This window comes from Typopeltis vanoorti, chromosome 1 (genome assembly GCF_054136105.1).
Source record: "Typopeltis vanoorti isolate ZY-2024b chromosome 1, IOZ_Tvanoo_1.0, whole genome shotgun sequence".
Lineage (NCBI taxonomy): Eukaryota > Metazoa > Arthropoda > Arachnida > Uropygi > Thelyphonidae > Typopeltis > Typopeltis vanoorti.
Genome location: NC_143549.1, coordinates 112,819,021 through 112,845,384, shown reverse-complemented (window position 1 = coordinate 112,845,384; position 26,364 = coordinate 112,819,021). Strand labels below are relative to the sequence as shown.

At 37.5% G+C, this 26,364-nt stretch overlaps 1 protein-coding gene across 2 annotated transcripts in view; it reads right to left on the bottom strand.

The window, feature by feature from the left end:
- The window catches only part of PCB (Pyruvate carboxylase), a 553,291-nt gene that overhangs the window by 330,016 nt on the left and 196,911 nt on the right, over nucleotides 1-26,364 (bottom strand). For both annotated transcript variants that reach the window (XM_090392830.1, XM_090392839.1), the window contains one exon: nucleotides 23,646-23,763. In XM_090392830.1, the coding sequence (XP_090248956.1) occupies nucleotides 23,646-23,763 (118 nt within the window). The remainder of the gene's footprint in view (nucleotides 1-23,645; nucleotides 23,764-26,364) is intronic.

Sequence of the window (26,364 nt, the reverse complement as noted above, 5' to 3'; positions counted from 1 at the left end):
CTTTTGCCTACATTGCCAATTTATTTAAATCATCCTATGAGATATCTAATATCACTTTTATTCAACTATTGCCCTCTCTAGTTGTGCATTTTTGGCAAACAACTGAATATCCCCTTTCAAATCTTCTGCTATATCATTAATGTACAAATAAAAGAGTAGTGTCCTAGTACAGAGCCATGGGGCACTCCAGTAGTCACCCTTATTTGCCTTGATTCCACTCCAACATACACCACCCTTTGATATATGTCCATCTTCCGCCACCCCCCCCTTCCATTCCCTTTTGCTCCAACTTATTACTATTACTATTATTACCACGGGCTACTCCAGGAGTCCTTAGACTCATCGAGGGAGGCCCTAAACATCATGTTCACGCAGCTGTTCAACATTCTCACAGTATCTATCATACCTTGCCTTGAACTCGCTCACTGTCATAGCACCCACAACAGACTCTGACAGCTTATTCCACTCATTTACCACTCTAAAAGTAAAGAACCCAGCTCTAACACCCCTGCTAACCACGCTCTTGCCCAGCTTCCATGGGTGTCCCCTAGTTCTCCCACCACCAGTTCCTGATCTCAAAAATATCATCTGAATTAATCCTATAGAATCCTTTTAGCAATTTGAATGTCTCAATCATGTCTCCCCTTTTCCGCCTATCAACTAGTTTCTGCAACCCACAAATCTTCAACCTGTTCTCATATGGTTCATTCCATAGACCTGCTATCATCTTAGTCACTCGCCTCTGGATACTCTCAACCTCCTCCCCATCAAGAAGGAACCGAGGTGACCAAATCTGGGCACAGTAGTCGAGACGAGGTCTTATCAGGGCTCGGTACAGAGGTACAATAACTTGTTTTTCTCTGCTCGTCAAGGTATTTTTCAACAACCAAGTGAGTTGATGAGCTGATTTAGCTACTTTCGCAATGTGCCCCCTAAACTTCATCTCCCTATCCACCAACACTCCCAAGTCCCTGGCCTCATCAATCTCTTGGAGTACAGTTCCACCAATGTGGTATACTGCTGCTGATCTTTTCACTCCGAAATGCATAACCTTACATTTTGTCACATTAAATTGACATCCATTCTCCTTAGTCCAGAACTCCAATCTATCTAAGTCATCTTGCAAGACTTTGACATCTTCTGCATTCACTATCGCCCTACCCAACTTTGCATCATCAGCGAACAAATGAACTGTCCCACTTAGACCCTTCCCTATATCGTTAATGAACAGATTAAACAGCAGTGGTCCAAGAACAGAACCCTGTGGCACACCACTAGTCACAGGTCATTTTTTGGACTCTACTCCTGAATAAACTACTCTTTGATATCTCTCCATCAACCACCCAGCTATCCATCTCACCAACCCTATATCCATTCCCATATGTTGTAGTTTACAGATTAGAATTCCATGTGGTATCCTGTCAAACGCCTTTGCCAGGTCCAGCAGTATCACTGTAAACCCATTTCCCTTATCCAGTTCAGCCGTCACCTTGTTATAAAACTTGAGCAAGTTACTGAGGCATGATCTACCCTTCACAAAGCCATGCTGTCCTCTGTACAGTATCTCATTTTCATCAATCCATTCCTGTATTTTTCCCTTGACTACTTTCTCCAAGACTTTGACAACGACTCCTGATATGCTGATCGGTCGGTAATTTGCAACCATAGTCTTGGATCCTCCTTTATGCAGTGAAACTATTTTCCCCTCTTTCCACGCCTTTGGGACTAAGCCAGACCTGAGACTCAGATTAAACAACATGGTCAAGGGCACTGATAATTCATTAGCCACTTCATGCAAGACCCGTGCCGGTATACCATCCAATCCCACAGATGTATTCACATTAAGGTTCTGTAATAGACTATTCACCTCCACTTCATTCATCACAATTCCCATATAAACTAATGGTTCCTTCATTTTTTCAACGTCACCACCTGGATGATATACTTTTGCAAAGTGCGCGCTCAGTAACTCCACTATATCGACTGGTTCAGTGAACTCTTTACCATCTTCATTCCTTAAAATCATTTTGCCATGTACAGTTTTTTTCTTGCATGCAGCATATTGAAAGAACTGTTTGGGATTCTCTTTTGCTTGCATAGCTAGTTTCCTTTCATAATCGGCTTTAGCTGTTTTTACCACACTCGTTACCCTTCTGGCCTGTACTTTATACCGTTCGTGTGCCTGCAGGTCACCCCTTTCTTTAAATTCCCTCCATAGTTGTTTCTTTTTTTGCAGCTCAAGTTTAATGGTGTTATTCATCCATTTATGTAATAGCTTTTCCATGCAGTATTCTGCCTTTGCAAAGTCCAGCAGTATCATGGCATAGCCATTTCTTTTATCTAATTCTGCTGTCACCTTATTATAAAATGTGAATAAATTGCTGAAGGAGAACCTATCATTTACAAAGCCATGTTGCCCCCCCCCCCCAATACAGAGTATCATACTTACCCTCTTTCCCACTTTTCTGGAACCTTGCCAGAGCTGACACTTAGATTAAACAACTTTGTCAGAGGCACTGACAGTTCACCTGCACATTCTCATAGCACACGAGCTAACGGCCTGCTGCTGTATTCTCATTGATATTTTTCAATATACTGAATACTCCAATTCATCTACCTATGTACCCACATCAGTCTGTCACCTCAGTAACTGCAAAGTTACCACCTGGATGATAATTCCTCTTCATCATTCAAAAAACCTTGCAGTACTCATACGACTCATGCTTCAAGATCATCTAGCCATTCTCATATGAGATGGAAATAATTTAGCAAATTTTTTGCTATCAAAATACAATCCTGCCTTACTTTCTGGAAGAAGAATTATATCTCACTCTCCCTCACTTTTTATAACACTTCACTCACTAACCAAGATCAGCATTCTCTGTCTCTCTCTTCCTTGAGACATAAATGTATTGCATTCATAGCCTTTATCCTCAAAAATGCATGGTATTATTATTTTATTTTTATTTTTTAATCTAAAACTTCTCTTCTGCCAATTCCTAACACTATATAAATCCCAAATCTGCCCAACCTAAAAATACTGATCACATCTGGGGTGGCAATCCCATAAACCCCTTCAGAATGCTAGATTATTCCAGAAGTTAGATAAACCTTCTCACTGATTTCCTCCAATTACTTTCCTATTGATGATATTTCTGCATTATTTTTTTAATAAGTATCTGTATGGATACTACTCCACTGAACTGGCAGCTGCTAGTCAGCATTCATATACCATTCAGCTTCAGACTCACTGAATCAACTTCTCATCCACTTCCTTCATTCCATATACCTCTGTTCTTCCACTCAAAGCTAACTAGTGCCCACTCCCTATTCCAAATTTCCAATATATTATTTCATCCTGACCAAGCATGAAAGCATCAATGATAGCACAGTCAACACCAATTTCTTGTACTGGAAAAGTTTTCATAGTGCAACTGGTTTTGATGGTGCCATTTGGTTGGAAAGACCTGGGTTCGAATCCTGTTTAGGACAGAAAGAATAATCATTGGGACTTTTCAATTGAAGATGAGTTAGCCAGTCTCATAAATAGATGGTAGGTTTTTTTTTTTTTTTCCTTGTAGTCTCCTATAGACATAGGAGACCACAAGAATAAGGATTAACCACCCTATTCCACCAGATCTGGTTTCAAAAGCCTGCATAACATAGGTCTATGTGAAAGCACAAAACAGAAAACATGTTCGGGTCCATATCCTGAAGAGAAATCTAGAAGGTACTTCAAGTTTTCCTAAAACTTTTTTTTATGTCTGGTATTCATGTTCTATTCTCCTGTTTAGATATCTAACATGCAACAGCTTTTCATTTTATGATGGCTGCTTTCTTCAATGACTCAAATTCCTTGGAACAGCCTTAGTTCTGTGGCCACAAATCTCACTGCTCAATTCCCCATTTTGTTAGTTGCAAACATCACTATTCAAATTTCTTGCAATCTGCATGTTTAATGTTGAATACAGCAACTCCTTTCTTTCTGCAATTATTATTGGCTGGATATAATATCATATACTCATGTTTTTTCCTTCATCCTGGGAATACACATCATATCAACATGACATTCCCATATTTTCTCTGCTAGCAACGTCTCTTAACAGCCTATTTGCAGTTTTGTTCAGTTTTCACTTTTTACTGTTCACAATGGACAACACTCCATATGGTATTTCACATTATATTCATGTTCAGTAAGCCAATACAGAATAAAATTTAATCAGCTCAGTCCCAAATTGTCAGCTATTTTGTTCATTCATGCAGAATCTAAATAGATACCTAACACGATATACAACAGAAAGCAAGGAATGAAGACTGGATCAGAATTCCTGGTTAATTCTGCACACTCCTTAAAGACTGTGGACATCACAGTTAAATCTTTGACCCTCAAATGAAAGCAATTTATAGTTCAAAATATAAAAATGTGGTGGAGTAATTTCTAAGAAATGTATTTTAAGGTACAGTATTGCATAGATGCACACAGCATCCGACATGCATGTGTTCTTGACATATGTCTCATGTCTTGTTCATTCCATTAAGTTTCCTTCCATTAAGTTTCCTCTTCTACAGTCTCGCATGCAGTGATGTATGATTGAAGCTGAATTTCTTGAGCTACTGCATAAATAATGGTCAAGTCTTTGAGTCTGAAGTGTGTAAAACAGTGCATAGAAATCATCATCATCATTATTATTATTTTATTATTATTATAATTATTAAGGACAACTTCAAGGAGTCCTTAGACTCATTGCGGGAAGTCCTAAACATCATGCCAAGAACTATTCAGCATTCACACAGTATCTATCATACTTTGCTTTGAACTCATTCACAGTCATGGCACCCACAACAGACTCTAGCAGCTTATTCCACTCATTCACCACTCTCCAAACAAACGCTTTTGTTAAAAACCTAGTTCTAACACCCTTGCTAACTACATTCTTGCTCAGTTTCCATGGATGGCCCCTAGTTCTCCCCCGCACCACACCTGTTCTGAAAAATTTCCTCTGAATTAAACTCTTAATTTGTAATTTGAATATCTCAATTATATCACCCCTTTTCTGCCTATCAACCAGTTTCTGTAACCAACAAATCTTCAAATTGTTCTCGTAAGGTTCATTCCATAGACCAGCTACAATCTTGGTAACTTACCTCTGGATCTTCTCTATCTCCTCCACATCGCCAAGAAACCCTGGTGCTCAGATCTATGCACAGTAGTCAAGATGGGGGTTTTATCAAGGCTTGATAAAGAGGAACAATAACCTGCTGGTCTCTGCTCGTCAAAGCATTCTTCAGTAACCAAGAGATTTGAGGAGCTGATTTAGCTACTTTTGCTATTCCCCCCCCCCAAAAAAAAAAAAAAAAAACTTCAAACGCCCTATCTACCAACACTCCCAAGTCTCTGGCTTTGTCAATTACCTGGAGTACGGTTCCACCAATGTGGTATACTGCTGATAATCTTTTCACCCCTTACATAATCTTACACTTTGCCACATTAAATTGACATCCATTCTCCTTAGCCCAGTCTGGTAATCTATCCAAATCATCCTGCAAAATTTTGACATCATCTGTATTCACTATTGCTCTACAAAACTTTGCATCATCAGCATATAACGGAACAGTTCCTCTTAGATCCTTTCCTATATCGTTAATGAACAAATTAAACAGTAATGGTCCAAGAACAGAACCCTGCGGCACACCACTAGTCACATGCCTTCTTTTGGACTCTACTCCTGAATAAACTACTCTCTAATATCTCTCCATCAACCATGCTCCTATCCATCTCACCAACCCTATATCCATCCCCAAGTGCTGCAGTTTACTGATTAGAATTCCATGTGGTGTCCTGTCAAAGGCCTTTGCAAAGTCCAGCAGTATTACTGTAAACCCATTACCCTTATCCAATTCAGCCGTCACCTGTATTATAAAACATGGGCAAGTTACTGAGGAATGATCTACTCTTCACAAAACCATGCTGTCTCCCATACAATATCCCATTTTCATCTATCCATTCTTGTATTTTGCTTTTGACCAACTTCTCCAATACTTTGACAACGGTTCCTAATATGCTGATTAGTTGGTAATTTACAACAGCAGTCTTGGACCCTCCTTTATGCAATGGAACTATTTTTCCCTCTTTCCACCCCCTTGGGACTAACCCAGAGCTGAGACTTAGATTAAATAATATGGTCAAGGGGACTGACAATTCCTTTGCCGCTTCACGTAAGACTTCTTTAATTTTCAAAAAAAGGTGAGTGCTAAGAGAAATTTACCTTAATTACAAGATTTTCTGATTTTTAAACGTGAGCAAGTTACTGAGGCATGATCTGCTCTTCACAAAGACTTACTTTTATCCTAGATTTCATTCCATCATACTCTACTCTCTGATTTTTATTTGTCAGCAATCCTGTTCATCTACCAGCATCATATCCATTCCCATTTGCTCCAACTTTCGGAGAATATTTTACTTATACAAACGGTATTTTACTTAGATCCATGATATTCATTGTTTTTTTTATACATCAACTTTCATGTTCAGATGTAGTTACTGATATATTAACTACATGTGAACATGTAGTTACTATATCAGTATTTTACTTATACCATTTGTATAAGTAAAATATTAAGTAAAGTAAACATGTAGTTACTATATCAATATTTTACTTATACCGTTTGTATAAGTAAAATATTCTCCGAAAGTTGGAGCAAATGGGAATGGATATGAAGCTGGTAGATGAACAGGATTGCTGTCAAATAAAAATCAGAGAGTAGAGTATGATGGAATGAAATCTAGGATAAAAGTAAGTCTTTGTGAAGAGTAGATTATGCCTCAGAGATCTTGCTCACGTTTTATAATACAGTGATGGTTAACAGTAAACTGAAGTTTAGAAAGCATGTTGCTAGGGTTGCACATTATAGTGCTGTTATGATAAGAAGTACTTTATCATGCAAGGATAAGCAATTGGTTGTGCCACTGTATAAAGCACTGGTCAGACAACACTTGGACTATTGTGCTCAGATCTGGTCACCTGGTTTTTAATGTGATGTGGAGACATTGGAGAGGTTCCAGAGATGAGTGACTAAGACAATATCAGGAGTTTGGAATGCTGGCTATGGAAAGAAGTTGAAGAGATGTGGATTGCAGAGTTTGGTGGATAGGAGGAAGAGGGGCATTTAAGTTAGTGAGAGGATATTAGATTAATCCAGAGGGGATTATAAAAAGAGTAGAAAGTGAGAGGGGAAGAACCAGAAGTCATTCCTGGAAGTTATGTAAAAGTGCGGTAAAGAAGGATGTGAGGAGTAGATGTTTTACATGGAGAATTGTCAGAATGGAATGCATTGCCAGAATGTGTTGTTAGTGCAATGAGTATTAAGGACTATATGAAAAATATGTTGTCAGTTGAATGAACCTCCCACAATGAGTCTGTCGACTCCATGGAGGGTGTAATAATAATAATGAGTGACTAAAGGTGGCTCCAAGACAGAAGTAGCAAATTACAGACCAATTCACCTCTTGGGAGTGGCAGTTCAAGTATTAGAACAGTCCAAAAAAAAAATAGTGCAGTGGATCGATTGGAATACAACATTCTATGGTGTGCAAATGGGTTTCTAAAAAGGTAGGTCCTGCCTGTAATTTACGGACATTTTATAATTAACTGAGGGCAGAATTAGATAAGGAAAATGGCTACACCATGATCCTACTGGTCTTTATGAAGATATTTCACAGAATACCACATGGAAAAAAGTTAAAGCAAATAGAAATGGATATGAATCTGTTAGCATGGATGGGTTGGGGATGACAGACACCAGACAGTAGTATATGACAGAGTAGAAGCTAGGGGAATGAAGAGAGTGAAGTGCCTCAGTTATGTATTAGGGCCAATACCCTTTAATTTGTATATTAACGATTTAAGGTGGGATATTCAGTGGTTTGGTGATGTAAAACTGGAGAGGGTAACAGTTGATAAAGGTGATTTAGATATCCTGCAGGATGATTTAAATACATCTGTACTGTGGGGGGAGGATAATGGTTCTCAACTTTATGTTGCAAAATGCAATGTTATGCACTTTGGGTTGAAAAAGTTACATACTTTGTATCACATTGAGGATACTAGACTTCAGGAAACTACTGAAGCTAGGAACATGGGAGTAATGGTCTACAGAGTTGAAGTTCAGAGAACATATTGCAAAAGTTGATGAAATAAAAGGATTAACTGGATATTGAAAAAAACACTCAACCAAATAGAGAGAGAAGTTATCATTCCCCTCTTTTTAAGGCTATGATTCAGTTGCATCATGACTGTGCACAGATTTGGTCACCTAGGTTTCTTGGGAGACCAGGAGGTGGGAGTGAGAGGATTCAGAGTTGAGTACCAAGCTGGTGACAGGTCTGTGGAATGCTCCATATGCAGACAGACTGAAAGTATGTGGGCTGCAAACTTTAGTTAACAGACAGAAAAGAGGGAATATTATAGAAAATTATTCCAGCAGTTCTATAAGACTAAAACAAAGGAAATTTTTCAATACATGACAAATAGAAATAGAACTAAGGGTTACCTTGGAAGTTGTGCAAGATTTTGGTTAGTAAGGGTGTGCAAACCATATTTTTTGATTGGAGAGTGATGAATGAGTGAACTGTATTTCAAAAAGTAGTTGTGAATGCCATGACATTGAATAAGTTTAAAGAGATAGGTATGACAGGTTTACGATAGGTATTGTGTGTATAAAGGCTAGTGTGATTCTCCTGCAATGATTCTTCTGACTCCATGGAGATAGCTCTATAATAATGACTAAAATATGAAAAAAAAAATTTTTTTAAAAACACGAATGAGTCAAGAACTATCACAAATGGGATTACTGTTTTTCCTAGTAATATTTTCAAGTCAGAATGAAGTCACATGCAATTCTGCTTCAAAATAATTCATCCTGTCCACCTCTGTGGATGGGCATAACTCCTCTGCTACTATCAACAGGGCTCTGTAAGTAAGTTTTGTAGATCTGGAAAAGGCACATGAGGTGCCAAGAGAAAAGGTGTTCAAAATTCTACAGTTATATGGTGTAAAAAGTGACATTATATCGAACAATATTGTTATTATTAAGAGAGAGAGAGAACACATACTACATATACCACCTATTATACTTATTCTTGAATTTATTCAGGCTGCTTGCACACAGAACGTCTAATGGCAATCCATTCCAATCGCACACCACCCTTTGAGAGAAAAATCCAACCTCCACACCTTTCTTAGCAGCATTCATTCTCAGCTTCTGAGGATACCCTCTCGTCCTTTTCCCATCCCCCATAAAATGAAAAATTCGATCAACTGAAATCCTATATGACCCTTTCAGAAGTTTGTAAGTCTCAATCATATTACCCCCCCCCCCACCTTTCTCCTGTTTGCTAGTGTCTGCAGTTTATAAATTTTCAATCTGTCTTCATAATCAGTATTCTACAAAAGTTACTTAAGTATAAAGAGCTAATAAGCTTCATTTCGGCAATGAAAACATTACTTAAATTAAGGGGATATTAAATCCCACATAGTTTTAAAACCGAATAAGAAACTCAAAGATCGGAATCAGAGAGTTTCTTGCTGAATATAGTAAACTATAAAGTATCGGCGACACTAGCGTTAGCCAATGCAAGTGATCCTAGTACGTAGTACAATACCGGGCAACTCGTTGCAAAGGTGGGGGAAGTTCAGATCGCTATTCTTAGGTATTTTCCATAATGTAAAAACACATTTCCTAGGAAATGTATGCTGTTATTACATTATGGAGGGAGGTCACTACCCAGACCGGTTTCAGCCTTTTTCGAGGCTTCATCAGTGAGTAGCTAGACCTAATACCAAAGTGTATAGCGAAAAGAACTTATGTACTCTGCGAACGAGTTTTCCAAACAGGTGCAACCATTAAGTTACTTAAGTATAATAGGATCACTTGCATTGGCTAACGCTAGTGTCGCCGATACTTTATAGTTTACTATATTCAGCAAGAAACTCTCTGATTCCGATCTTTGAGTTTCTTATTCGGTTTTAAAACTATGTGGGATTTAATATCCCCTTAATTTAAGTAAAGTATTCTACAATCCTGATATCATTTTTAACACTCTCCTATGAACTCTCTCCACTGTATCTGAATCACAATGGACACCAGGAGACCATACCTGTGCACAATAATCCAAGTAAGGTCTTAGCAAGGCCTTGTAAAGAGGCAAAATGATACCCCTATCTTTACATGTGAAAGTTCATTTCAGCATTGCAATTATCTTTTGAGTTTTATTTGCAATCCTTGCTACATGGCCATTGGAATTCAACTTGCAATCTATTAACACTCCAAGATTGTAGCCTGATCAGCTTCTTCTAGCATAATCCCATCAATATGATATGTCATTGGATATCTAATTGTGGTTAGCAGTATGTGCTTCATAACCATATGCCTGGGAAGGGAGTACCCTAGGTTCAATTCCCGTCGCTGATGTGAGGAGCTTAGGATCTTGCTCAGACATAGCCAAGTTAGCCAGTCTTGGGTGTGGACTGCGGGGTATTTCCTCCCGCAAGCAGGCAAACCAGCCTTGAGAACATAATGCTTCTACAGACATAGGATAACTTGGGGGGGGGGGGAGGTATAGGGCCAACCACCTTATCCTCGTATAATGGTTGCGGTTATAAGGAATGTAAGCCCTCGACCCTGGTAAAGGTAAAAAAAAGAGACAAAAGATTTAGAAAGAAAGAAGGATATCTAATTATGCCAAACTGCATGACATCATACTGACACTGAACTGACATTAATTTTCTCGTGCTGACAATTAGAGCCTATTTAAATTATTTTGCAAGTACTGCATATCAGCAGCATTCCTACCGATCGTTGCATCATCAGCAAATAGCTGTATCTCATCTGTCAAATCCTTCCCAATGTCATTAATGTAAAGACTGAATAATAATGGACCAAGTGTTGATCCTTGTGGTACACCACTGGTTACCTTAAATCATGCAGACTTTCATCCCCCATATACCACTTTTTGATATCTGTCAGTCAGCCATCCTCTTATCCACACTAATATTTTTTAATCCAAACCCATATTCTCCAATTTATGGAAGTCTTCCATGTTGTATTCTGTCAAAAGCCTTAGCAAAATTCAAAAGTATCATGGTGTATTCATTCCCTTTGTCTAGTTCAATGGTAACATTATTATAGAATGTGAACAAGTTGCTAAACATGACCCTTCCTTAATAAACCCATGTTGTTCGTTTCAAGTAGAGATTGACTGTCAATCTATAATTCTGAATGCGAGCCCTATCCAATTTTTTCAAACATCTTCACCACCACTCCAGAGATAGTAATTGGCCTATAGTTGGACTAACTGGACCAAGTAAAGAGAGAGAGAGAGAGAGAGAGAAAGAGAGATTATTATCCCCCCTCTTTATAAAGCTATGATTCAGTTAAATCTCGACTGTGCACAGATTTGGTCACCTAGGGACCAAATCTGAGGACCAGGCGCTGGGGGTGAGAGGATTTAGGGTTGAGTACCAAGCTGGTGACAGTCTTTGCACCACCCTTGTGCAACGGGATTACCATAAATTCTTTCCATTCCTGTGGAATTTTCCCTGTTCTGAGACTCAAATTATATAGTCTGGTCAAAAGAATAGCTAGTTCAGCTGAAAATTCTTTTAGCACCTGCTGATATCCCATCAGTCCCTATTGCTGAATTGTTATTCAATTTGATCAACACCTCTAATACCTCCTCTTCATACATCTAAGTTTCTTCACTCAGCGAAGAGGTAGCAGTGAACCAGGTTGATAGCTTTAAGAAAAATTGGCACTCATTAGTTGAACAACCGCTTTTGCATCTGTCACCCTCACATCATCTGCATTCAGAAGAGTTATTCTTTCATATTCGTTATTTCCTTTACTTGCAAGCATATCGATAGAATTCTTGTGGATTGTCTTTAGCTTGTAGAAGTAGTTTCTTTTCATACTTACAGCTTTCTGTACGACAGTTGTGACTCTTTTTGCCTACTGCTTATAATTTTCATAATAGACATCATCCTTATGCAAATGGTATTCCTTCCACATCATCCATTTCTTAGGAACTCTTGATTAATAAGATTACACATCCATTTGAATCTTACCCTATTTATTCTTCGATCTCTTTAGGGATGCATTCTGATACTGAATCATTTAAGAATTTTTTAAATGTTTCACATGCACTGTCAATATTATTCCCATCCAGCAACTGATACAATTCCAATGAACTCAGTATACGCCTCAGTAGGTCATAATTTTCTGCTTTATATTTCACAGCATCTAACCTTTTCTGAATGGAACATTCATAAAATCAGTCACTTCTAGTGGTGGCCAGTGAAATTTTAAGTAGGGGTGCTGCTTATACAAAATAAAAATAAAAAATAAATTTTTTTTTTCCTAATCAGTAACCAATTTATTAATAAATAAATCTCTGCAGATTTATTTATTAATCAATTAGTTACTGATTAGGAAAAAAATAATTTTTTTTTTTTTTAAATTTTGTATAGGCAGCACCCCACTTAAAATTTCACCGGCTGCCACTGGTCACTTCCCAAGCGAGTATCGTATGATCACTGTCACCAACCAGAGGCAGAATAGTCACATGTTTAACTGAAACACTGTCTGACACTATAATCAAATCTAACACTCTTTGACCTTGAGTTCCTTCTGTCAGATGCTGCTTGAGGAAGTTGTCCTGCAACAGCTCAATAAATTCAGTTTCATACCAAATCAATATTTGGATAATTAAAGTCTCCCATTATGATTACTCTTTTTGTGCCCGTCATCTCTATTTGGTGATGCATTTCTTCATCACAAGCAACTAGTCCACCAGGTATGTAACAACACTCCACTATGTAATTGATCTTGTTAGATTCTATGTCACACCAGATGGCTTCAAATTCACTGCCACATGAACTACTGTTACTAATACTACAATCATAGGTCTCACCACTATCTGAATTTAAGTCATCCGATATCATTAGCAGCGCTGTACCCTTTATACTCAATATCAGTTAGTATGTCTGATTCTGATAGTCAGGTGGGTGTCACTAATGCCTACAATCTGAGGTCCCAACATACTCACCAAGCAACAAACTCAGCCCTTTTGTTTCTGATACTCCTAGCATTTGTGTATAGACATAATAATCTACCTTTATGTTCTTTTGTATACTCTTGTCTGCATGACACGCTTGTACAACTTGCAGATCTCTATTCTTCTCTATTGCTTTATAGATGTAGACATCTTTGCACACATTTGATGGGTCTGAATCAGATAAAAACAAAGTCAAAATCATTTCCATGATAATGACCATTTCCATCATTAGCACAATTATATAACAATGTTGCTCTTACACTCATATTCTCACCATTCCTCCCATTATCATTTAGTTTCCTAACTCTGTGTTAGTTCTCATACTAGTTATTAGTTTTTCAAGCCTCCTGATACCACATACACATTCAAGTGTAGGCTCTCCCTCTTATACAAATCCAACCTCAAACTCATGCCACACATTTAAAAACTCACATCTATTCCTTCTACACAGCCTATGCATTGAAGCCCTTCTTAATTCATTTTTATCATATTGAGGCAATATACTTACGATTTTCAATTTCTCACTCTTGCCTCTTCCAACAATCCTTTCATGTCCTCTCTCTCTCATACTGAACTTATTGCTAGTCATTAGTACCTCCTACAATTATGATCTCGTTTACTTTTCTTTTCTGTTTTTGAATTGCTTGCATCATATTTTTAATTTTTGATATGGGAAAACTTGAAGTTATAACCCACTCATCAACAGCATGTTTTATGATAGTTACCATGCCAAATAACATCCTTCTTTTTACAAATGAAAGGTGTGTGAGCAAATCTTACCAGGGTGAATGCTGGTCTTGAAATTCACGCTTGCTCTTGTTATCATTCAGGGAGCGAGAGGTGTGATTGAAGTCTGATTAGTGGAATAATGAATTACTGAACATTTAAAACTCTATATTTAGAAATTTATGCAACTTTAATCATACAAATACATTTATTTTACAAATGATATTCTATCTTTCAATTTAGCTACTTGAATACAAATTCTACCCTACGATTCTTCTTTATGAACTGGTCAATAACATCGTCATAAAAAGTTGGTTGTAACTAAATTTTCCCAAGCAACACTTAAAACTATAACTTGTAAAGGCTGACTGAAGCTCACTAGCTAGGGCTACTTTGATTGTGTATGGCCTGTGTTTCAGCAACAGAGTGGATGACGTGAAATGGCTATGCACACGCATGAAATCACAACACTGCTGCGAGGACCTGGAAGCTCCCACAACTGAGCAAGCCAAGGGAGCTTTGATTAGCCGAGCAGGCACCAGCCTTCAATACACAACGCAAAGCTCAATTATTGCCACGCAAGCTTAAGATGTCTCTGTCTACAAAAATAAAAGCCTAAATGGAATGCTTATAAATGCATGCATTTATTAACAAATAAATATCACTTCTTTCTCAATTAATGAGCTTGCACAGCAAGCATAGAGAATTTGCCCCTGAGTCTTACTGACATACCCTATTCTGTGCTTTATTGTTTCTTATTTTGCTGCTTAATTTTCTTTTCCTCCCTATGTTCATTCAAACGCCTCTCAACTTTCTGTAATTCCCGCATTGTCTCTCTGATAATCTGCTTTAATTTTGCTATTTACATAGTCTATATTCAAATATATAGTCTACATTAGACTACAAACAAACCAAACTAGTGCAAAAACCTAGTGACACCACTAGCAGCCACCAAAGGAGACCAGTATGCAGGCACTGCATAGGAAACGTGCAAGACCCTTGCGGTCAAACCCATGCCTCACAGAACCTTGCATATCCACTTCCCCAACATCCGTGGCCTATACTCCAACCTTAATAATGTCCACTACCATCTGCAGTCCACCAAATCCCACCTACTCCTTTTAACAGAAACTCAAATCTTACCCTCCCTCAGCACTATCCATCCATCTCAACTTTCCTAATTATACACTGTTTAACTCCTTTTGACCCAAGGGTGGCATCTGTGCATATATCCGCTCTGACATACCCTGCCAAAGAGCACCTAACCTAGAATCGCCCAACTTCAACCTTCAACCACCCAACAATTTGCCCTGAAAATATCCCTCCCCCACTCAGTCAAATTCATCTGCTGTCTCTATCGCTCTCCTAATACCACCAACTACTCTGAGCTCTTTCATTTCCTCTATTTAAAAGTTGATTTTCTCCAGTTCTACTCTCCTAAAGTGAAATCATCCTCCTGGGTGATTTTAATGTCGATAACACCAATTGGCTTCCCTCTTCCTGTTGTACACATCCTGCAGGCAGAGATGCTGAAACATTTGCCATCATTAATAACCTTACACAAATTGTTCAAAAGTCGACCAGAATACCAGATAATCCAAACCACTCCCCCAAATACCCTAGATCTCTTCCTTACCAATGACCCTTCCAAATATGCAGTGAATGTAGTGCCCCCCCCCCCTGGGTAATTCTGACTACAACCTAGTGCTCATCATAGTGCCCCATGCAACAACACTTACACAGTCTCCCACACAAGAGTAGTTTGGCATTATAACAGTGCCAAATGGGACAGCCTCCAATTTCCATGATTGGATTATTATTTCCGATCTTCCAGTCCAAACATATGCATGCACCAAACATATCACCAAAGTAATCCTCACTGGCATGAAAACATACATTCCTCACATTACTTTGAACTGCTGTCTGCCCCTATCTAAACCCTAGTTCTCCAAAAGATGTGCCAAGGCTGTACAAATGAAAAAACAGACATACCACAACTGGCTCAAATCAAGAACCCCATCATCCTTCAATGCCTATACTGAAGCCCGAAACAGATGCAAGAGAATTATCAATGCTTCTAAAACAGAATTTGAACGGGCAAAAGAATTTGAAAGGAAGCTTGTAGTCAAAATGGCAGCCATGCCTTTTGGTTTCTTGCCAAGGCAATTGGTCATTTTTTTTTTGCCCTACACTATTCCCACTCCTATCATACCCAGATGGCTCAGTTGCAACAATTCCCCACAGAAAAAGCTAACCTCCTAGCTTTGCACTTTGCCTCCAATGCACACATAACTGACAATGGCAAATGCCCTCCAATCATTCCAACTGCCCAACATACAATGCACCTCCCCCTGTATCCTTTTGCCAAAAAGAGATCATAAACCTGTTGTCTAAATTAGACACAAAAAAGTCTCCTGGTCCTGATAGCATTCCTTCAATTGTCCTGAAGGTCTGTGCACCAGAACTGACTCCCATTCTATGCAGTCTGTAAATACTTTCTTACTCCACTGGTATGTATGTATATATATATATATATCCCAAAGCTTGGAATCTCACTCAATTCAGTCCTATCCAAAGTGATGGAGAAAACCAACTCTCAACTCCTCTATACCTTGAAGGTACTCAGATATTAAGCGACCACCAGTATGGATTCCGTCGATGTCAATCAACAGGAGATCTACTCTCATACATCATCCATCGCTGGACAAATGCCATTCAGAAATTTGGCGAATCCTAAGTGGTTGCACTTGAAATCTCTAAAGCCTTTGACTGGGTCTGACACAAAGGCTTACTAAGCAAACTTCCATCATTTGGACTGTCTCAGGACTTCTGCAGATGGATTGCCAGCTTTCTGTCTGGACACACATTATGTGTGATGGTAGATGGCTCCCTATTCTCTCACCATCCAACTAATGCTTGGGGTCCTACAAGGTTCAGTTCTCTCACCGACCCTCTTCCTTCTGTATATATATATTCCTTCTGGGAAGGATCTAAGTGGAACAGTTCATTTGTTCGCTGATGATGCAAAGTTGGGTAGGGCGATAGTGAATGCAGAAGATGTCAGTCTTGCAGGATGACTTAGATAGATTGGAGTTCTGGGTTAAGGAGAATGGATGTCAATTTAATGTGACAAAATGTAAGGTTATGCATTTTGGGGTGAAAAGATTAGCAGCAGTATACCACATTGGTGGAACTGTACTCCAAGAGATTGACGAGGCCAGGGACTTGGGAGTGTTGGAGGATAGGGAGATGAAGTTTAGGGGGGCACATTGCAAAAGTAGCTAAATCAGCTCAACTCACTTGGTTGTTGAAAAATACCTTGACGAGCAGAGACAAGCAAGTTATTGTACCTCTGTACCGAGCCCTGATAAGACCTCATCTCGACTACTGTGCCCAGATTTGGTCACCTCGGTTTCTTCTTGATGGGGAGGAGGTGGAGAGGATCCAGAGGCGAGTGACTAAGATGATAGCAGGTCTGTAGAATGAACCATATGAGAACAGGTTGAGGATTTGTGGGTTGCAGAAACTGATAGGCAGAAAAGGGGAGATATGATTGAGACATTCAAATTGCTAAAGGGATTCTATAGGATTAATTCAGAGGATATTTTTGAGATCAGGACTGGTGGTGGGAGAACTAGGGGACACCTATGGAAGCTGGGCAAGAGTGTGGTTAGTAGGGGTGTTAGAGCTGGGTTCTTTACTTTTAGAGTGGTAAATGAGTGGAATAAGCTGCCAGAGTCTGTTGTGGGTGCTATGACTGTGAGTGAGTTCAAGGCAAGGTATGATAGATACTGTGAGAATGTCGTATAGTTGTGTGGACATGATGTTTAGGGCCTCCCTCAATGAGTCTAAGGACTCCCTGAAGTTGCCCAAAATAATAATAATAATAATGACCTACTTCACTTGACCTCCAACCCAATACACAGTTTTGCAGATGATAGCACATAGCACTCCTCCCTTTCGTGTGATAAACCTTACCGTACACAACTCACTTCAACCACAACTTCCCTTAATTCTGACCTCCAAGCCATCCTACAATGGGGCTCAGATAGCCTTGTCAACTTCAATGCTAGTAAAACCCAGTTCTGTCTTATTTCCCACAAAAAAGAACCATTTTTCCCCACTATTATTTTTAATAACACTCAAATTCCCAGACGAGATGAGATTTCTCTTCTCGGAATTACCCTGACATCAAGCCTTTCCTGGCATAAACACATCATAACCATTACATCCTCAGATTCCAAAAAACTAGGTTTTAGTCTTTTGCTCAAGATGTTACTTCACCTCAAAACAGCTGTTAACCTTTATACAAATCAGAAATCTGCTCAGCTATTGAATACTGTTCTAACATTTGGAGTGGGGGTTACTAAAAGCTTTCCTCAAAATGCTTGACTCAATACAGAGGAGAGGAATTAGACTGATAAATGACCCATCACTTACCAACTCACTCTCCTCGCTTTCACATAGACATTTAGTCTCTGCAATTTGTATATTCTATATAAATATTTCCATGGGAAATGTTCATCTGAAACAGCATCAATAATTTCCTCCACTCTGTACTGTCCATTGGAACACATGCAGCTGCTGCCCAACATCCTTTCACAGTACACCTTGAAACCCATAGAACAAGTTTCTTTTCCTCCTCCATCCCTGCTACTGTGAAACAGTCTTTCCCCTGACGTATTTCACAAGGAATACAACATACAGGCTTTTAAATCAAATGTAAACAAGTTTCTCCTTTCCCAACCAATTACCCATATACAGCACTAACGTACTATAGGTTGACCAGCCAACCTCTAGTATATGGGACCCAGCATAAAAAAAATAAATAAATAAATAAAATATTTGAATTGTAAGTCAGTAGTTAGAATTAAAGGAGATAATGAGATTTTTTTGTTCTCTCTCCCACATATGTAAGGTAGAAGAGTCTATAGCAAACAGATGCCGTGTGTGTGGGTAGGGTCAGGGATAGAATGATCCACTGATATGCTTCTTGAACTGTTGAAGATTACAGTCCTTTAGAATGCTTCATAGGAAAGGCTGTTCCACAGAACTGAGGTAGAAAGAATGAAAGATGACTGGAAGTAGCAGTCATCTCACAGGTTTGGTGAGTATGCAGTTTGACTGTAAAAGGATTTTGAGCTGCTGTGGCATGAGTTCCTGTAATTCTGGCAGAAATGGGAGGCATAATGGATGCTAGTTCTCCTGAACAGTGGGCATAAAAATATCTGTAGAAGAGACAATCCAAAAACTGATCTATGGGAAAATAGCTGAAGTGAAAGGTCATTTATAAACCAGACTGCCCTTTTCTGAGCAGCATAAGAATTTTTTGGGAGGTCTTTAGTGTACCATCCCATACAAGAGGGCAGTATTCTAATGTTGGTCAGATTTGGGATTTATCCAAAGTAACTGTTTGGCAAAGAAGTGCCACCTTGAGTAGAAAAAGGATGCCAAGTTTTTTGGAGGCTGGTAATGCTACAGAAGTGATATGATTGTGCCAGGAAAGGTTTGGAGTAAGAGTCAGTCCAAGAAGAGAGATTTGGTCTTGAGTTGAGCATTATCAAAAGTAAGTGGAGAAGATCTGTTTTAAGGGAAAAAAAAGAAACTGTTTTGGAAGCACTGAAGTTTGCTAGGTTATCCAGGATAACCTAGCAAACTTCAGTGATCTTAAATGATCTTAAAGACTGAGATGTAAGTATTGCAAAACTAGTCATATGAGTAGGACAAGTGGAGCATGCTATCATCAGCAAAACTATGACAGGGTTTGCAGTCAATGAGAGCAGATCATTAACATAAATCAGGATAATGGTGTTCTCACCTCAGACTTTACTGTCAATGCTAGTGTCTTCAGAGCTGTGTCATTTACAGTAAAGTCTGAGGTGAGAACACCATTACATGTAGAGGTCGATCTGAGAGAAACGTAGTGATCCATTTAAACGAGGACAAAGGCAGTCCAAATGATGATAACTTATTGAGAAGCTCTCATGCCAGATCCTATCAAAAGCCTTGGAGATTTCAAGAGCGATGGCACAGGTTTCTCCAAATCTTTCCATGGAATGGGTCCAAAGGTGAGTAACATAGGCAGAGAGAGAAAGAGAGAGAGATTTCCTGTGGATCTAGAGTTGAAATCCATACTGGTGTCATTAATTAGATAGCAATTCTCTGAAGTTGACTGTTGATAACCTTCTCCATTACTTTAGACGAAATCGATGCAAGAACAATAGGTTGATAGCTTGATGGTAAACATTTATCTCTTTCTTTTCCAGTTGAGTACAATTTAGTGAATAGATAATAGAGAACAGGTGTTCAGGAGCACAATGGGTGGAATTCCATCAAGAGTGGCTGCCTTTGTGATATCCAAGTTATTCAAGATTCCTCCAATGTCTTTTTGTGGAAGTTTGCAGGAAGCATGAGATGCAATGTTCTGGACAAGAAAGGTGGTAATTTGCCATGGTCATCTATGTGGGAGTAGGAAGAGAAATATAAAACCAAGACATTAGCGTTGTCTTTAGGTGGTGTTACAATGCTATTGTAACATCAGCTAACACCTCTTCTATCTCACATGTCAAAGTGAGATAAAAGAAAGAGATGGCACAGGTGGGCAAAAGTTGTGCCCAACAACTTTGGCAAGAGATCAGAATGCATGACTGTCGGTGACACCAGTACCAAGTTTTCTACATTTATCTTTACTAAATTTAGACCTTGTCCTTTTATTGATGGGTTTAAAAGTGTTGAAAGACACCATGTAGGCTGTGAATGAAGCTGGTGTTTTGGTTTCAAGCATCTCGGAAAGGTTGTTAGCTTTTCTTGGAAAGCCTGGCCCAAACCATATCTAAACCATGGTTTAGATATCGTTTGAATGAGATGAAATTGTAGTCTGAATTGAATCAAATCTTGGATGAGATTGTAGTATGAAAAACCAAGAGGAGCAGTCACCTGAACAGAGTATCTGGAAGGAGAACTAGTTAAGAAAAGATCTAGAGTTCTGGATAGGTAAAGAGGATTGTCAGGAATTCTGATAGGAAGATGAATGATCTGTTTTAAGTCATTGCTTACAGCCAAAAATCTCTCCTTCTCTTCCAACTTAGTCAGTGAAATTCAACAAGGGAGCCAATTAGAATTATGGACATTGAATCACCAAGAAGGATGACTTCACTGTTTGGAAATTTTGTCTGTATGAAATTGAGCTTTGAAGATAGGAAGTCCAAAAGGTCAGAATGATTTCAAAATTGGGAGAATGGTCGAGTCAGTAGATGAATGAAACAAAATGTGGCAAAGAAATTTTAAGCACAGAAGGTGAGATTCTAGGTTAGGCATCCTTTGGCAAGGGATATCAGAACACATAAAAGCACAAGTAATTGATGTTAAATAAATAAGGCATGAGATAATCTCCATTGTTCACCATTATATGGATCACATTATGAAGGAAAGTGGTTAGTAAACAGATATTGAAATTGAATATATTAATTTCAGCTCTTTTTGAAGATGTTATACTTACAAATAAATCCATTATCAGGATTACCTAACTGAATTGAATAATTGCTGTAATAAATCTGGTATGAAAAAAACCAATAAAAAGACAGACTATGAAAATAGTCAAGAATATTGAAAATCTCAACTGCATCCTGAATTGGAAAATATAGTACAAGTGAAATATTGCTGCTATCTGGGCTCACTTTTTAATGAAGATGACAAATTAAATATGGAAATAGACAACAGAATTAGCAAAACTGATATCATAAGAAGTCAACACAATTGAGTGAATTATGATGGAAATTAGTCAAAACACCTAAATAGATGTATACAGGACAGTGTTCACACCAATTTTAAGTTATAGACCTGGGAGCTAGGTTAGAAATAAAATACTCTATCAAAGACTGTGGACCACAGATAGAGATTTCTGAGTAAGATTAAGGGAGTGAATATATGGCATCAACAGGAGAATCATAATAAAAATTAGGATATTAGGAAGGAACGAGACACTGTTAGCATTCAGGAATGTGTGGACAGAGCTAATCTGAGATGGTCTAGGTACATAAACAGAAAGAAAAGGTCAGCCAAATGGGGCTTTTCTTTTTTTTTGCTGCTAGGATGACAGGAAAAGACATGGTTGAAGATCAAGATATAGACGAATTGATACAGCAAGTGCCTTGGGTGACCAAAATATAGAAGTTTGTGATATTGAAAGCCCTGACAGATTAACATATTTGACAGTATTCCTCCAAATTAATCAGAAATTTGATAAGATATTTTGTACATGCAGTCCATATTTTCATGCTCTTTACTGCACAACAGATATACAGATGGAAGAGCTACAACATGCAGTCTGAACTAGAATATAATTCCTTGGCAACTTAATTTGTAACCAAGTGAAAAAAAACTTTCCACGGAGGAATCCCTATCAAATATGTCAACAGATTCTCTACATTAGATTTTACAGAAAAATTTATGATGGAACCTAGTATTAATGACAAGTCCATGTCATGAACAGAAATTTAGCAGCTGCTTTATTAGCTTTATTCTTTTCTCTAATGAATAAAGAGACACTATAATATTTTTTAATAACAGCTGGCAAAGAAAAAAACAAACAGTTTTATCTAAGTAGTCAGGATTATTGCCATTCTAGCAGGTACATGAATCTGATTTCCCTCCATTTTTACTGATGTTTATTTAGTAAAAGAAATTTGTAAATGAAATCACAAGTTTAAGCAATTGTCAAGACATCTTAAGTTTTTCCTATTTTTCCTTAATATAAAGAGAATCTAACAACCAAATATAAAAATACAAAAATATAAAAAACATAAGTTATTTTTGAAAGAGGAAACTGAAGTTAAAGTTTTCAAACAGTCTTCATGTGGAAATCTTGAAAAGTATCAGCAGGGAATGGTATTTATACAGTTATATTTACTGAATATGCAAGTTATGTAAATATATATATATATATATATATATATACACATAAGTATGATATTTTCATGTAATCTGCATCTTAATGCATGAAACTTGAAACTCCTCACCATTCGAATAGGCATGTCTACTATTTATGCTTTTATATATTAAGATACAAAACTTCTGAAGAATATTTTAATAAAGAACTTCTATTTTGGTCTTAATTTTTTTAAAACTGTTATATACTTAATATGGTTAACGCAAGTAGAAAAAAAACTGAATAGCTTCTGCAATTAAAATTTTTTTTAAAAAATTAATTAAAAAACCTAATCAACATAAAACATGAACAGTTCCCCGAACTTTGAGATTCTTATACAATTGGGGCAATTAAGGCTTGGAGAATGTTTACAATCATTAATTTTTTAGAACCTGACATGCGACGTTGCTTTCCATGACACTAACACTGAACAGTTCTTTTGAACCAAACCAAGATTCTTCATTCCAACAGATTTAAATATATATATATATATAATTTAAAAAATATATATTGATTCGATTATTTTTAGTTACAGACGCTACTCAATTTGTTGATGTGTACTCTAATAGTGCATTCTCCAGTCAACTTAGCTACGACCAAGTTACGAGCTAATACATACATGCTATATCACTCTTATCTTGTAATTCATGTTTTGAATGTAGGTGCCAGAACTTCTCTTTTCTCCCTAATGATGTCCATATAACACTGGATAAAATATGCTGGAGAATTAATAATTTTTTTATGTGTTAACCATCCAAGTATATAATAAGTGGTCTAGTGCACATGTTCCTTTAAAATGTCTGATTAATTTTCAGTATTACAAGAAAAAAGATGATGCAATGGGATTTCAGAAAACTAGAGAAATTAGACAAAAAAACTCACCTAGAATTTGAATTTCTATATGGCGAGGCTTTTCTATAAATTTTTCAATAAAAATTGCACCATTTCCAAAAGCAGATTGTGCTTCTGATACTGCTCTTTTAAAGCTTTCCTTCACATCCTGAAGTAATGATAGTAAGTATTTTAATTTAATTTTTTTTAGGCCCAAGTTTAAATGATTATAAATACAAAGTAATCAAAAAATAAATTCACAAATTAAAGTGATTGTACATCAAAAAATTGACAGATATGACATGGTGAAACATGACATTTAGCATTTAGAAATTCATATGGATCTTAAATACTTTATTTGTTCACTGTAAAGACAATCTAAAGTATTAGATTTTCTCCACATTTTCTGTACTTCTTTACAGAAAATGTGGAGAAAAATAAAGTAGTCATGCATCTTGTGAAATTCATTATCAATGATCTTGAGCAACAGAAAATTAAATTATACATTTGCAATCGCATCTGAAAAAGATTGGGAACTTGTCAGTAACATAGCTAAGCCAAAGGCTAAGTTGGAACTCTGAAGGCCAGTTAATTCCTTAAAAAAAAAAAAAAAAACATTCAGTGTAATAAAGAATAAAATATCAACCAAACATATTTAACAACTGAAAATAACAGCACTAGATCAAAATGGAACAATTTAAATTAGTCTGAAAACGGTAAATGGGTTTATTAACAGAAGAAATATATCATAGCTATTCAATTCACATGATGATGATATGTACATCCACAACGATATCGGTGGAATCTTGATCGAATAAAGCATTAACAACGGTAGATTATTGCTCGAAATGGGCACCTTTGTCTTTCAAGACAGGTTTCGTAGCATATGCTAATTATCTCTCTCTGTGTCATCTTGGAGAACAAGAGTGACATCTGCTGGACATATTGTGTAATTTTATCCCTTAATTCATCAAGGTTTGAAGGTTGGTCATGGTGGAATACCCATTCCTTCAACATATTCCTAACGAAGGCATCAAGTGATGTGAGATCAGGAGAACATGAAGGGTACAGGAATTCTGTGAACCTCAAAATGAGCTTCCCGGGAAAGTGTTCTTATGAATATTCGATTAAGGTAATAATGACACTGCTGCTTGGGGCACACTTGCAGAAACAACAAATTGTTCACAAACATGTCATAGGCTTGGATCATTTGCTCTACCAACTCCATAAGAACAAAAATAATGCTCAATAATAAATGTCTTTTCTTCCATCAACATCATTGCTACAGCTAAATGTAATGCTGTAGCAATGATGTTGCACGCATTAATAGCTCTTCTATTAATGCGTGCAGTTGAATGCATGCAGTAGCCATGTATTGAAGGGGTGTCAAAGTTCAATACTGTTTTTTTGTGTGTGTCATAGTGTACAAGGAAAATAGTAAGTGATGCAGATTATCCTGTATCATTTGGTGTTTTAAACAAATGATTGATTGTTTTTGATATTTGCTTAAGGATGAGAATCTCCTAAACTACCAAGATTGAAAAGCCATCAGTTCAATTTAAATTATGAATGTAATAAAATTTCTAAATGTTCCTTGAGCAGATGTTCATATTTAAACTGCTTTATGAATTAGTCAGGTATAATTCCAACAGATACTGTATTAGTAGTCTCAACACTATGCTGTGCATCAAATTCTTCCCCTCACACACATACATACACACTAAACAGCAAGTCGGTCCAAAATATTCAAGATTACAATTACAAGTAATCCAATAAATACCAGCTTGAGATGGAGAAGAAAATATTAAGTAATAAATATTAAGGTAATAGAAAATATTAAGAAAATATCAAGATTCTACTGATAAGTTAAGATGTACACAGGGGGGATAGGAACTCGTATTGTGATAATCCTTTGGCATAGGATTGAACGAATGCAAACTCCATTGAAAATGTTGAGATTATAGGCATTTGATTCCAATAAGGATACGATTGTCAGAGGAACAATTTAACAGCTCCGATCTCCTGGAAGTGGTAGACCTAGTACTCAAGATTATACAAGTAAGCAGGATGTCTAAGAATGGACAACTCATACCATTTTTTTTTTTCAAGAAAGGGATTGTGGGGATATAGCAATGACTTTTAATGTCTTGAATGACATGAATTTCAATGACTTTTTTAAGAAGATCATTAGTTGGAGATAATTCATGAAGAGTATAAAGTGCAGGCTAGAAAGGTGACGAGCATGATAAAGAAAGAAAAGATGCAGTATGCGAGGAAATTGGTTGGTCAGGCCAAGGTTAACTCAAGGGAATTTTTCCGCTATATGGCAAGCAAGAGGAAGAATAATTATGGCAGATTAACACTGGTGGATAGTCATGGCAGCAGACTAATAGCTGCAAAGGATATAGTGGAATTATGGAACAAGCACTTTATCAGCATATATGATACTGGTGTAAATGATCCAGTGCAATACATAGAAGAGAGGCAAGTATTAGGAGACTTGAAAGTGAAAGAAACAGAGATGTTAGTTGGGTTAGATGTGAATAAGGCTGTGGGAATATATGACATATCACCACTTCTGCTTAAGGAATGTGCACCACAGTTGGTAATGTCCTTGACCTGTTTATTTAATGAAAGTATTGCAGTGGGTAGGGGGGGGTCCTAAGGAGTGGAAAGAGGACAAAATAGTACCACTCCACAAGCATGGTTCTAAGACAGAAGCCCCAACTATAGGCCAGTCCGTATAACTGCAGTTGTGGTCAAGGAGTTG